This window comes from Salmo salar, unplaced genomic scaffold, assembly GCF_905237065.1.
Source record: "Salmo salar unplaced genomic scaffold, Ssal_v3.1, whole genome shotgun sequence".
Taxonomy (NCBI): domain Eukaryota; kingdom Metazoa; phylum Chordata; class Actinopteri; order Salmoniformes; family Salmonidae; genus Salmo; species Salmo salar.
In genome coordinates, this window is record NW_025547270.1 from 6,978 (window position 1) to 21,935 (window position 14,958).

The window sequence follows — 14,958 nt, forward strand, 5'->3', positions numbered from 1 at the left end:
CTGGGTTGTAGGAGGTCCCAGGTTAAGCAGAGTGTCCCTACTGGGTTGTAGGAGGTCCCAGGGTAAGCAGAGTGTCCCTACTTGGTTGTAGGAGTGAAAATAGTAACATATTCTTCTGGCTCTGCTACCTGCTTACAGTGGGAGGCATGGATCCAGGTGTCTTTCCCTAAGCACTTTACCTTCGCTGGGGTAGTGAGGGCGATCTGATGTGGTCCTTTCCACCTGGGTTTCAAAGGTTCTTTACAGCTGTTGTGCCTCCTGACCATTACCCAATCTCTCCAGGCTGGAGATCGTGATGGGGACGGTTGTCTGGGGGAGTTTGGGCAGCAGAAACCTGTGAGGTGAACAGCTCGAATACATTAAGTCAGAGCTATACAGTACTTCATCATACTGTCATCCAACAGATGCAGATCAGAGACTGCAGCTGGTGTTGACTCGGGTCCTCATGGGATGGGCCATCAGTACCTCATGTGGACTGAGGCCAGTTTTCAGGACCAGGGTGGAACACATTGAAAACAAGGCAATGGATAGCACATCCACCCAGGCAAGTCCTGTTTTGAGCACATATTTTTTACACTTTATTTTTCAAAACGCCATTGTAGCGTTCTACAAGTCCAGAACATTCCGGATGAAACAGTACATGCAAATTTCTCTTAATTTGCATCATGTCACACAATTCTTTCATTATCTTCGAGGTGAAATGTGTCCCCCCTAGCGTTAACTAAACTTTGTGGTACACCGAGTCTTGGAACAATATCTTGTAACAGGCACTTAGCCAAAGTCTTTGCTTCCTCATTTGCTTCAATCCATTTAGAGTAACTGTCAAGCATTACCAACATATAATTCTTTCTTCTACAGGCAGGCATGTGAACAAAATCTTTTTGCATATTTACCAAAGGGCCCGAGCGGACTGGTAGGCTTGACAAAGGTCTGTGCTTGCGTTTCCTACGTTGTGTTCTACAACTACAGTAGGTTGACTATGACCTTAATATGGTGACCTTAATATGGTGACCTTAATATGGTGACCTTAATATGGTGACCTTAATAATATGATTTAAAACCAGTGTCAGAGGAAGGCCTGAAGAATTGTCAAAAACTCCAGTCACCCAAGTCATAGACTGTTCTCACTGCTACCGCATGGCAAGTGGTACCGGAGCGGCAAGTCTAGGTCCAAAAGGCTCCTTAACAGCTTCTACCCCCAAAGCCATAAGACTGCTGAACAATTCATCAAATGACTACCCGGACTGCTTGTAGGTCATTTTATATATTGCCGCTTTTCTTGGGCAGTGAGCTACTCTGAAGGAGCAGAACCTATGTCGCCAAGACTTGCCTTATTCATTCTTTATTAAGGGGTTAAACATATTTCTATGTGGTGTTTCCTTTCTGAAGTAGTGATTATGTAGAAACAAATATATAGAAAAAGAAACATTCAATGCCAGAGATAGAGCTAGTTGCAGGAACGCTCGGGTCTCAAATAGTTAATTTGAATAACAGGATGTTGGTTTTGGACCTTGTAATCTAAGGGCGAGGTTTTTTTCATTAGACACAGCCCACAGTGAGACATTCACATGAAAACCAGGAGTCCGACCACAGTAAGTACTGTTGCTGATCTTTGACTAATGCTAATTTATAACAATCAACAGTATCATAAAAGGTGTGTGTGTGTGTGGACATGTTTAACTATACTTGTGGGGACCAGCTTTAGGGTTAGGGGTTAGAGGAAATATGTTAGTAAAACAGGACTGTGTGTGTGGGGGGGGGGAGGGGTGTTACATAATTACATGTCTTCTTACCCACCTTATTCTTAGATGGAGATTGGTGACATGATTGAGATAAACAGAGGTCCATACAAACACTGGGCTCTATACATTGGAAATGGAGAGGTCATCCATTTGGTAACTCCAGGTATGATGTTGTTCTGGAAATGTATTTGTGGAAGCCTATATTCCAATTCCAGAATTGGGGGAGAGTGTAAACATCATCTGATATCAAATGTTAACAGCATAGTACTGACCCAATGCTCTAACCACTAGGCTACCTGCTGCCCCTAACAGCATAGTACTGACCCAATGCTCTAACCACTAGGCTACCTGCTGCCCCTAACAGCAGAGTACTGGCCCAATGCTCTAACCACTAGTCTACCTGCTGCCCCTAACAGCATAGTACTGACCAAATGCTCTAACCACTAGGCTACATGCTGCCCCTAACAGCATAGTACTGATCCAATGCTCTAACCACTAGGCTACCCGCTGCCCCTAACAGCAGAGTACTGGCCCAATGCTCTAACCACTAGACTACCTGCTGCCCCTAACAGCAAAGTAAAACTGATACCTGAACATGGTTGGTAGAGTCAGAACTTTATGAACGTATTCAATCAGCTACAGCATCTGCTGTGCTCTCTGACTCTTTATTTCTCTCATCAGCAAAACACACATGTACAATTACACTTACATGTGTGTATACACACACACACACACACCTTTTACTTTCTTCCTGTTTTGTAGATGGGCCTTCAAGAGTAGTTTTCTGCAGTGTTAGCTCATCCAGCGGCAGTCTTTCCTGTAAAGGCATGGTTACAATAGAGAAGTTAAAGGATGTGGCAGCAGGGAATACTTACAAAATCAACAACTACTTGGATGACGAGTACAAACCAAGGCCGACTGACGTCATTATGGGGGAAGTGGACAAAATGAGAGGCCGCACAATAAAATATGGCCTCCTTGGAAACAACTGCGAGCATTTTGTTACTTTCCTCCGTTATGGCAAATCAGAGTCCAAACAGGTAGACATGACAGTATAATTGAGAGAATATTCTAATTAATGCTTTGCTTGATGAGATGCACTCCATATTAATTTATTTTCTGCTTGTCTTTTTCCTTATAGGCAGATGACTTCATGAAGAATGTGTTAGCTGGTCAACTAGGCCTGTTTGGTGTAATGGCTGCTGTTGCTGTTTCTACAGTTGCTGCAGCTAGCACAGTTAGTAAATAATTTATTGGTTCTCTCATGAGTCCATGGAGAATGTCAGTGATGCAAAATGTTGTTTATAGCCTAATGAATAAAGGACCATCTCAAAGACCAATGTAGTTGTGTGGTAATTTTTCATTCAAAGCAAACAGAATATTAAATTAATACAGTTGCCTTTATATTACCAAAACCATATTACCATGACCTTGATTAATACTGCAGGGGGCTAAATCAGGGTCACACAGTGTTTCTGGGAAGTCTTAAACAAATCAACTTAGAAACAAAAGTATACACCTCCACACACATGGTTATGGGCTTAAACAAAAGAAGACACCTGTACCATGTCAGATATAGAGATGAAATGTATTACATTTTGAGTTTGCATCCCAATATTAGACTTTATATACACTACCATTCAATAGTTTGGGGTCACATAGAAATGTCCTTGTTTTTGTCCTTTAAAATAACATCAAATTGATCAGAAATACAGTGTAGACATTGTTTATGTTGTAAATGACTATTGTAGCTGGAAACGGCTGATTTTGAATGGAATATCTTCATAGGCATACAGAGGCCCATTATCAGCAACCATCACTCCTGTGTTCCAATGGCACGTTGTGTTAGCTAATACAAGTTTATCATTTTAAAAGGCTAATTGATCATTAGAAAACCGTTTTGCAATTATGTTAGCACAGCTGAAAACTGTTGTTCTAATTAAAGAAGAAATAAAACGGGCCTTCTTTAGACTAGTTGAGTATCTGGAGCATCAACATTTGTGGATTCGATTACAGGCTCAAAATGGCCAGAAACAAAGAACTTTCTTCTGCAACACATCAGTCTATTCTTGTTCTGAGAAATTAAGGCTATTCCATGCGAGAAATTGGCAAGAAACTAAAGATCTCGTACAACGCTGTGTACTACTCCCTTCACAGAACAGCGCAAACTGGCTCCAACCAGAATAGAAAGATGAGTGGGAGGCCCAAGGGCACACCTGAGCAAGAGGACAAGTACATTAGAGTTTCTAGTTTGAGAAACAGACACCTCACAAGTCTTCAACTGGCAGCTTCATTAAATAGTACCCGCAAAACACCAGTCTCAATGTCAACAGTGAAGAGGCGACTCCGGGATGCTGGCCTTCTAGGCAGAGTTGCAAAGAAAAAGCAATATCTCAGACTGGCCAATAAAAAGAAAAGATTAAGATGGGCAAAAGAACACCGACACTGGACAGAGGAACTCTGCCTAGAAGGCCAGCATCCCGGAGTCACCTCTTCACTGTTGATGTTGAGACTGGTGTTTTGAGGGTACTATTTAATGAATCTGCCAGATAAAACATGGTCCTGAGAACCAAATCATGAAATACTTTTCCCAATAGATCCTTTTCCAGTACACACTGACATCACGCACAGATGCACGCAACTCTTGGCGGCAGTAAGAAAGCCATCGCCATCGGCGCCCATTCAATATAGCCTATACGTTTTTATTACTTCTAAACAAAATGACTTTGAGGTTCTCATACACTTACAATGATGTTTTGATTCTTGCTTGAACAGTCGCTAAGATTATATTTGCTTGTGATCTTTGCAAAATAACTATTTTGGATGCTACAGTTGCTAGCTAGAATGCTAAAGCTCATTGATATCGGCTGTAGCAAAAGCTAGCTAAAGAGCCATTATACTGGTTGAAGTGTTTCTTTAAGAATAATGCAGTTGATTTGCGATGACAAACATTATATTAAGCAGGACATTCAAAAGAGCCTTAAAATCCAATAATATTCCAAAAGTAGAGACAAATGCACTCATAAGCAACATGTAAATATAGGCTTTTTTCTATAAGAACTCCCTTTGTTCTGACACCAACTTGTGCGCATCATCCTCGTGCAGCAATGTTTGCAAACACAGAAAGGGGTCTATGAACAGGATTTCAGACCACCAACAGAGGGCAGTAATAGTTTACCTACTGATGTATGGGGCATGAGCATGGAACTGTTGCAAACTGTCAGACATGAGCGAGATTTGGGATTAACACATAAAATGTTTAACATTTAACATAAAATCTTTGAACATTCTAGATAAGGCATTCTAGATAACACGTAAGCATGTTATATCTATGAACATTTTGAAGAATACAAGCCTCCACGTCCTGAGAAGGCTCGAGAAGTGGCTTGATTAGACTATAGATAATATCATATCAAAATCAAATGAAACTTTATTGGTCATGTACACATATTTGCAGATGATATCGCAGGTGCAGCGAAATGCTTTTGTTTCTAGCTTCAACAGTGCAGGAATACCTAGCAATACAAACATGAGGTAGTCCTTCACTGTTGATCTTTATCAAGAACTACATTACTGTAGGGTAGTGGTTCCAGATCTTTCACGATTACTGTGCCACCAACTGAATTTTGCTCTGCCCGGAGTAATCCTGAAGTGCCCCCCTCATATGCATTTTACCAGTAAGCCTATGGTCTCATGAGTTTTCTCAAGTATCCCCTGTGGATATACCAAGTACGCTCAGGAGTCCTAGCACCCCTGGTTGGGAAACCAGGGGTTTTTAAGTAAGCATTTCACTGTTGTATTTTGCGCATGTGACAAATACAATTTGATTTGATTTTTGTCAACCACTTTGAAAAAATGTTGATGACATCCGCTACTCATTCGCTCAGTTCACTGGTCTAACTCACACAGAACTACCCTACACCTTTAACCTCTTTCTCCACTTGACATCCTGCGACTAGTTAGGTCTGACCACCCGACAACCTGCCCGCTCGACCCCATCCCCTCCTCCATTCTCCAGACCATCTCTGGAGACCTTCTCCCATTCTTCACTTCCCTCATCAACTCATCCCTAACCACTGGCTGCATCCCCTTCTCCAGACCATCTCTGGAGACCTTCTCCCATTCTTCACTTCCCTCACCAACTCATCCCTGACCCCTGGCTGCCTCCCCTCTAACTTCAAAATGGCCCCGAGTCTTTTCCCCTCCTTAAGAAACCAACACTTGACTCATCTGATGTCAAAAACTACAGACCTGTATCCCTTCTTTCTTTTCTTTCCAAAACCCTTGAGCGTGCTGTCTCTGATCAACTTTCTAGTTATCTCTCTCAGAACAATCTTCCAGACCCCAACCAGTCAGGCTTCAAGACAGGTCACTCAACGGAGACTGCTCTTCTGTGTCCCGGAGGTTCTCCGCGCTGCCAAAGCTGACTCTCTCTACTACGTTCTCATCCTCCTAGATCTATCCACTGCCTTCAACACCGTGAACCATCAGATCCTCCTCTGCACCCTCTCAGGGCTGGGCGTCTCACTCTCTGCACATTCTTGGATTGCATCCTACCTGGCAGGCCGTTTCCTACCTGGTGATGTGGCGAGGATCTGTCTGCACCACGTACTCTCACTACTGGTGTCCCCCAGAGTATGGTTCTAGGCCCTCTTCTCTATACACTAAGTCACTCAGGTCCGTCATATTCTCACATGGTCTCTCCTATCATTGCTATGCGGATGACACTCAACTACTTTTCTCCCCCCCCCTTCTGATACCCAGGTAGCGACACGTATCTCTGCATCCCTGGCAGATATCTCAACTTGGATGTCTGCCCACCACCTTAAGCTGAACTTTGACAAGACGGAACTGCTTTTCCTCCCGGGGAAGGCCTGCCCGCTCAAAGACCTCCATCACGGTTGACAACTCCACAGTGTCCGCCTCCCAGAGTGCAAAGAACCTTGGTGTGACCCTGGACAACACCCTGTCGTTCTCTGCAAATATCAAAGCACTGACCCGCTCCTGCAGGTTCTTGCTCTACACTATCTGTAGAGTACTACCCTACCTCACACAGGAAGCGGCGCAGGCCCTAATCCAGGCACTTGTCTTCTCCCGTCTGGACTACTGCAACTCGCTGTTGGCTGGGCTCGCCGCTTGTGCCATTAAACACCTGCAACTTATCCAGAACGCTGCAGCCCACCTGGTTTTCAACCTTCCCAAGTTCCCTGTCACTCCACTCCCTCTACACGCTCCACTGGCTTCCTGTCGAAGCTCACATCCACTACAAGACCATGGTGCTTACCTACGGAACAGCAACAGGAACTGCACCTCCATAACTTCAGGCTATACTCAAACCCACACCCCAACCCGAGCACTCGTCTGCCACCTCAGGTCTCTTGGCCCTCCCACCCTTACACGAGGGGAAGCTCCGCTCAGCCCAGTCCAAGCTCTTCTTTCTCCTGGCACCCCCAATAGTGGAGCCAGCTTCCCCCTGTAGCTAGGACAGCAGAGTCTCTGCCCATCTTCTGAAACATCTGAAGCCCTACCTCTTCAAACAGTTTCTTGAATAATTCTCCTCCTCACCTCAACTGGCCTCCTATTGATCAGATTTTCACAACTCATTTACCAATCACATGTTTTGTCTTTTGATTGGAATACCCACAGGAGACCATTTTGAAAACTTTAAGAGCCTCCTTACTTGTTCACCTGTAAACCTGGTGAAGAGTGAAGACAAAGGCCCAAAATGCATTGGTTTTATCAACTGTTATCGACTTCCACTGTCCTCAAAGAGTTGCTGAATTTCTTCATCACTCTCACAGATGAGGTGAAATGATACAATGTATCCACTTTGTTGGCGATGTGTGCTGCTCAAATAATTATAAAATTATAACGACAGCCGGAGCGAATCAGACATGAAACTTTAACAACTCTATTTAGTAGGAATACTGGTACCCAACAGCAGCGGTTCCCAACCAGGAGTACTAGGACCTGGGGGTACCTGGCCTGTCCACAGGGTTTACTATGAACCCTTGCTGGTACTTGCCCTATCCACAGGAGGTACTTGGGAAGACTCATGAGATCATAGGCCTACTGTTAAAATGCACATGAGGGAGTTTTAGGGTTACTCCTGAGAGAGAATTAGTTGGTGGCACAGTAACTGAAAAAGGTGGGAACCAGTAACCACAGTAATGTATTTTGATAAAGATCAACAGTAAAGGACTACCTCAGTTTAAATTAGGGGGCTGTGCATTGAACACAATCAGACAGTGTTTTAGACACAGCTCGCCCCCTGTTTTACACTGAAAATCGGGAGAAGTGTGGGCGGTCAAATTTATTCGAAAACGTGTGTTTTTTAATGCGATTCATCGCTTGCAATCAAGAAACACAAAGCAGCAAAATAGATCTACTAGTTTGGGGAGTGTGAACCAATAAAGCTAATTCATGATGAGTAATCATAGAACAATTCAAACGAGAGAAGAATAGGAAGAAGGGGAAAGGAGAAGACAGTAAGAATCGGTCAAGTAAGAATGGTGATTGATTTTTATTCAACGTTGTCTGTGTGGTTGTGGTAGAATTGTAAGCATTAATGTTATTAGTGATTGCTCATACCCTCATTTTGTGTTTGTTCTGAAACATATTGGAGTGGAGCTAAAGTAAAAGACGATGTTGCTAGTAGCTTTATGAACAGTAAAACAGGACTATAGGTCAAGATTAACATTTTGGAGGTAAAGTTAGTTGGCGAAAACACCAATGGATATTTACTATTGGTGGGCGACCTTAAATCTCTACCAAAGCCAAGAACTAATTAAGGTTTGCTGAGGAGTAGCACACCGCTTGAGAGCTTAGCTAACAAAGCTAGCTAACTAGCTAGCTTAACTAATGCTATGGGTGCTTGTGCACGGCATCATCTGTAATCACTTTGCAGCAGCATTTTAGTGCGCCAATTCTTTTCTTCTTTGTGAGGCAAAAGTTGAGTTATTAATATAAGATTAATGATTATACACCTAATCCTAGAGATTGGTGCTTTCATGCAGTTTAACAGTAGTTTGGCCGATGGCTGCCTTAATGTTGTAAAACGTGGTGCAAAGGTGACTTTCATAGACTTATTGAATGGGATGTGGAGTTATTTTAGAATTTGAACAGTGTTATTTATATATGGGTGTATTTATCATTAAATAAATAAATATTTTTGTAACATAACAGCATCTCAAGAGTAATGAAACTATTACTCTATGTTTGTATTGCAATTTTAAGACAAAATTGGTATTTTAAAAACTCACAAAAATCGCAAACATTGCCCTCACACATGGTGGATTTTAAACCTAAGTAACACTAGAGATTTTACATAACGGATGAATCACATGCAAATAGTAGGAAGAATAGTTTGTTGATGATGCCAATGCTTCTTCTGGATTTGTATTGGTGGCAAATTCAAAGGCTAGCAACTATTATTGAGGAAAGATTTGCAGCTTTCTACTGAAATTAGGAGCATTTGGCCAAGCTTGGCTATTAAGAATATTTGAATCCTACCGTCTTTATCTAGTGGCTTTATTGGTGGATCTTTACACAACATAATCTCCAAGTAGGATGAATCGCATTATTAGAAATTGTGTTGCAGTTTTGTTTGGTAATGTTAAAGTTTGAAAAAGGTGGTTAGCACTGCTTATCAGCGTAAGCAGTATTACAAGGAGCAATTTCAGTGTTGTGGAGCCCCTTGTAACTGGAAGATGAGCCCGCATGGCTTGTACTTTATGGAGCTGAAAGACATCATTGAGCTTCTGTTGTTGCCCCTGTGCATAGTGATGACTCTATTTTGGAAAGAAAACAATTGAGCCACAGGCATCGATACAAAGACTTATGGACGCTAGGCTTCACAGAAGCATCATTATTCGGGAAACACATTACCCCCAGATGATTCGATTTTTGGTTTTTGGGTAAGGCTATAGACAAGGTTTGAGGCCAAACATAACTTGAGGCTATCAGACACACAGTTCACAAATGTCTCTTTCATTAGCCTCCAAGCATCAGAAGATAGTACTCAGTTAAGTATATTTAGCAAGTTGAAGAGGTGAAATACTCTCCCAGTGGATTTAATCAAAAATGAAATAGCTGAAGCCATTAGACAGAAGTACACTGACACACCTGAGGTTATCTTTCCCAGTGTGTGTAAATAAGTTAAAGGTCATAACCTACAGGAAGGGAAAATGATAGTTGGCCATAAAATTAGCAGGTGGGATTACAGATTTTTGGGTGAAATTGTTAAATTTGCATTTTTGCATGAGAGTTTGTATTGACAAGGAACTGAAGGTGGTTGGTACAGGGAACATTATAGAGTTTTGAACTTAGTCCTGCTCCCACAAGAGATGTCCTCTCTAGTACTGGAGGAGACATATCCCTGGTTGACTGATCATTGGATCAGTCCGCATGGTGACTTTGAAATGGCATAGCTAATAAGAGTTTAAGTATATTTAGTACATGTACTGGGTTGAATATCAATTAAAATGCAGGCCTGTCCTAATCAATAGAAATTAGATATGAAAACAATTTTTAAACTTTCAAATAGATAATAATGTTATGGACATGAAGAATAATTCTTGACCGTCGCTCTGTCTGTCTTCTATGCAGACTAAGAAGCAAGATGACGCCAACTCCTGCAGTATGAATATCATCCTGGGACTGCGATGGCAGTGTCAGAAACTGATTTTCCCCTTGTGGACTATGGATTCTGTGACTGATCTTTTTTTGAACGATGTACCAAAGCAGTGTGGACCACTGCAACTTCAGACTTCAGTTCATGAATCCTATGGAAATGAGTTTTTTAACGTGACTCAATGGAAGAAGTAGAGGACAAAGGTAACCTTAAAAGTTATTGACATGTCAGAGACCCCCTACAATTCATTGTGCCGGAAACCTCCAGCAGTATTAACACCCTACTCCTCGACAACCTCTGACTTCAACCCACGCCACATGATGACACGTCAACACTACCCAAGGTTAGTTGACACTGGATATACTGTCTTCTCTCCAGAGTCCACTAGCTCATGGTTTTCTGGTCCTACTTTGTTCTGTGTGTGCCTCACTTCTCATATGATGCTGAGCTAAAAACCTCAGCAGGCCAATTCACCTTACCTTGAAAGTGGGCAATCTACTTGTTCCAGAGCCCAAGCCGAAGTCAGACATACTGAGGCTTGTTGCAAGAAATTGTCAGTATAAAGTTATGCCACTTGATGGAGAGATGGAACAGGTTGACAGAGTTAATCAAGAAGCATCCATGTTTGACTGAGAAGTGTTCCTTCACTGGATGTGGGGATGGAAAACCAGTTTGAAATACAAACCGGCAAAACTATACTCGCTTGAGAAGACTGGGGATGTCAGAGGTGACGATAAACTCCTTGGAAGCACAAACCTGCATGGATGTCAAGTGCAAGCTCTATGGTGTTAAAAATCCAAAGAGAACAGAAAGTGAACCTTGCCCCACAATTCCTCAGGAGAAACAGAAGAGAGCTTCCCCGAAGACATGGGAAAGCTCTATGTCCGACATGAAGAAAGGAAATAGAGACGGTGAAGTAAAATGGAGAAGACGTTTGCAACAGGAGACATGAAGTCGTGACGCACTCCATGGTAGAGGATTCATGACAAGATGGCCTTTGCTTCGAAGATTGAGGTATATTAGCATGCTTGTCTTATTGTTGATCTATTGGTTATGTTATCTGGGGATGGTTGGTGGAAGGTAGATTATTATTTTCCCTCAGCTTGCCAAGAAGGGGTAAGCCATATTCAGAGTTATCACCATGTGTGTTGACTGCCTAGTTATTTCTCTTCCTATAGAGAACCCTCTAGTTTACTGCTTGTGTAAACATCTCCCAGTCTATTTTCCTTACTGCAAGTTTTAATTTCACTTAGTTTAATTACTATTTGCAGGTAATGCTGAGTTTAAGAGAAGAAGTAAACTGAAAAATAATAATTATCTGTGTTATTCAATATGTTTATTTAAGGAACCGATGTAAATTTCTGAATTAATTATATGCTCAAAATAAAGGGAACACTTAAACAACACATCCTAGATCTGACTGAATTAAATAATCTTATTAAATACTTTTTCTTTACATAGTTGAATGTGCTGGGACAACAAAATCACAAAATAATAATGGAAATCCAATTTATCAACCCATGGAGGTTCGATTTGGAGTCACTAAAATTAAAGTGGAAAACCACACTACAGGCTGATCCAACTTGATGGTGTAATGTCCTTAAAACAAGTCAAAAATGAGTGCCTTCAGTAGTGTGTCTGGGCTCCACGTGCTGTATGACTTCCTACAACGCCTGGGCATGCTCCTGATGAGGTGGCGGATGGTCTCCTGAGGGATCTCCTCCCAGACATGGACTAAAGCATCCGCCAACTCCTGGACAGTCTGTGGTGCAACGGATGCTGGTGGATGGAGCGAGACATGATGTCCCAGAAATGCTCAATTGGTTTCAGGTTGGGGAACGGGCGGGCCAGTCATAGCACGTATGCCTTCTCTTGCAGGAACTGCTGACACACTCCAGCCACATGAGGTTCAGTATTGTTTTGCATTAGGAGGAACCCAGGCCAACCGCATCTGCCAGCAAGGTTACAAGGGGTTGAGGATTATTGGTACTAATGGCAGTCAGGCTACCTCTGGCGAGCACATGGAGGGATGGGGCCCCAAAGAAATGCCACCCCACACCATGACTGACCCACCTCCAAACCGGTCATGCTGGAGGATGTGCAGGCAGCAGAACGCCTTCCACGGGCGTCTCCAGACTCTGTCACGCCTGTCACGTGTCTGCAATGAACCCGCTTAATCTGTAAAGAGCACAGGGCGCTCAGTGGCTACCTGCCAATCTTGGTGATCTGTGCAAAGCTAACGTCCTGCACGGTGTGTGTAAGCACAACTCCCCACCTGTGGGACGTCGGGGCCTCATACCACCCTCATGGAGTCTGGTTCTGACCGTTTGAGTACAGACACATGCTCATTTGTGGCCTGCTGGAGGTCATTTTGCAGGGCTCTGGCAGTGCTTTTCCTGCAAATCCTTGCACAAAGGCGGAGGTGAAGGGTCTGCTGCTGGGTTGTTGCCCTCCTACGGCCCTCCTCCACGCCTCCTCCTGATGTACTGGCCTGTCTCCCAGCGCCATGCCTGGACACTACGCTGACAGACACAGCAAACCGTCTTGCCACAGCTCGCAATGATGTGCCATCCTGAGAAAAGCTGCACTTACCTGGAGATATGTGTGGGTTGTAGACTCGCCTCATGCTACCACTAGAGTGAAAGCACCGCCAGCATTCAAAAGACCAAAACATCAGCCAGGAAGCATAGGAACTGAGAAGTGGTCTGTGGTCCCACCTGCAGAACTAACCTATTGGGGGTGTTGCTAATTGCCTATCATTTCCACCTGTTGTCTATTCATTTGCACAACAGCATGTGGGTTTTATTGTAATCAGTGTTGCTTCCTAAGTTTGACAGTTTGATTTCAAAGAAGTGTGATTGACTTGGAGTTACATTGTGTTGTTTAAGATTTCCCCTTTATTTTTTGAGCAGTGTATATTTAAAGCACAATTTTTTCTTTCTTGCGATTAGACAACTTTGCAGTATTGTAATTTTGGGGTGTTATTAATTTTTCAGGACGTTTTCGTGTGTTTTTTGTTGTTGTTGTATTGCATCATGTGTGTATTGTTTGTATCGCTAGGTATTACTGCACTGTTGAAGCTAGAGACAAAAAGCATTTCAACACCTGTGATGAGAAGATAAGAAACCCGTACACTGATCCAGCCAGCATCACTGCTCCTTATAACATTTTAGGTATATCTCAAGGCCTTCACAGAGCTTTGGTGAGTGTTGTATTTTGTAGTGTTACACATACAGTGATACACACTACCTGTATCCCGTATTTCTTTCCTCTCCTTTTCTCCCTCACAGTGATAAATATATTCCCCCAATCAGAAGACACCTGCTCCTTTTCCATTACCCTATCACATCCCTTTCCTTTGGTTTAAAAACTCCCAGTCACCCCCTTGGAGTTAATCTCTCAGAGCTCTCGATCTGTGTGTTTAATCTCTCTGTGTCTCAAGCGCTGGCTATCATCTCTCTCTCTCTATGCAGATCGCCTGCTTGTTTTTCCCATACATGTCACAGTTGTCCGGTACCTGTGAGTATTGTTTGGTTGTGGTGCATGACTGTTTGTTTGTTAGTGGGAAAAGGGGTACCAAGACAAGTCACCCATGGGCATACACACAACCGTAGGTAATTGCTGCTGTCTAAATACCCTAGTTAGAACTGGGTGGACCAACCACTGTAATTTGGTTACTTAGCTAGCTGTTATTGAAACAGGCTAGCTCTGCCTTAGGGGTGTTAAGTTGGATTATTGTTTCTTTTCTTGGGCCCAGATCAGCCCCTTTCTCACACCCTATTACCGTGTGTTTAATTTAGGACAGACGCTCGGCTAGCTGGATCTTGCAGCCGATCGTTGAGAGTATTTACGCCTCCTGCTGTCTCTAGAAAGTTGAAAACAGCAGGTGGGAAGGTAGCACGTCGTGAACAGGCCGGGGTCAGCAGGTCTAACAAGGTGGGACAGGTAGCACGTCGGTGAACAGGTAGGGTTCATAGCTGCAGGCAGAATAGTTGGAATTGGAGCAGCAGCATGGCCAGGTAAACTGGGGACAGCAAGGAGTCAAGCCAGGTAGTCCTGAGGCATGGTCCTAGGGCTCAGGTCCTCCGAGAAAGAAAGAATTAGAGAGAGCATATTTAAATTCACACAGGACACCGAAAAGACAAGAGAAATACTCCAGATGTGACAGACTGACCCCTTTAGACCCCGACACATAAACCACTGCAGCATAAATACTGAGGCTGAGACAGGAGGGGTTAGGAGACACTGTGATCCCATCCGATGAAAACCTGACAGGGCCAAACAGGTAGGATATAACCCCACCCACTTTTAAGACAAAGCACAGCCTCCACACCACGGAGGGATATATCCAACCACCAACATATATCATCCCAGGACAAGGCATTATAGGCTAGCCAAAGATCTCCGCCACGGCACAACCCAGTGGGACGCTAACCCAGACAGGAAGACCACATCAGTGACTCCACCCACTCAAGTGACGCAACCTCCCAGGGACGGCATGGAAGAACACCAGTAAGCCAGTGACTCAGCCCCGTAATAGGGGTAGAGGCAGAGAATTCCAGGAAAGAGGGGAAACCGGCCAGG

General features: G+C 43.4%; 1 protein-coding gene across 1 annotated transcript; it reads left to right on the top strand.

Moving 5' to 3' along the window:
• Window positions 1–1,504: 1,504 nt before the first annotated feature.
• Window positions 1,505–3,079, top strand: LOC123731766 (phospholipase A and acyltransferase 4). The gene is made up of 4 exons (XM_045711166.1): window positions 1,505–1,592; window positions 1,809–1,905; window positions 2,505–2,782; window positions 2,884–3,079. The coding sequence occupies exons 1-4, from the start codon at window positions 1,569–1,571 to the stop codon at window positions 2,989–2,991; spliced, it is 507 nt and encodes a 168-aa protein (XP_045567122.1). The 5' UTR covers window positions 1,505–1,568; the 3' UTR covers window positions 2,992–3,079.
• The last annotated feature ends 11,879 nt before the right edge of the window (window positions 3,080–14,958 follow it).

Coding starts and splice junctions, on each gene's coding strand:
- LOC123731766 (XM_045711166.1), top strand. CDS start 1,569: ATGAAAACCAGGAGTCCGACCACA. Junction 1,593..1,808: donor AAACCAGGAGTCCGACCACA/GTAAGTACTGTT, acceptor CCTTATTCTTAG/ATGGAGATTGGTGACATGAT. Junction 2,783..2,883: donor GCAAATCAGAGTCCAAACAG/GTAGACATGACA, acceptor TTTTCCTTATAG/GCAGATGACTTCATGAAGAA.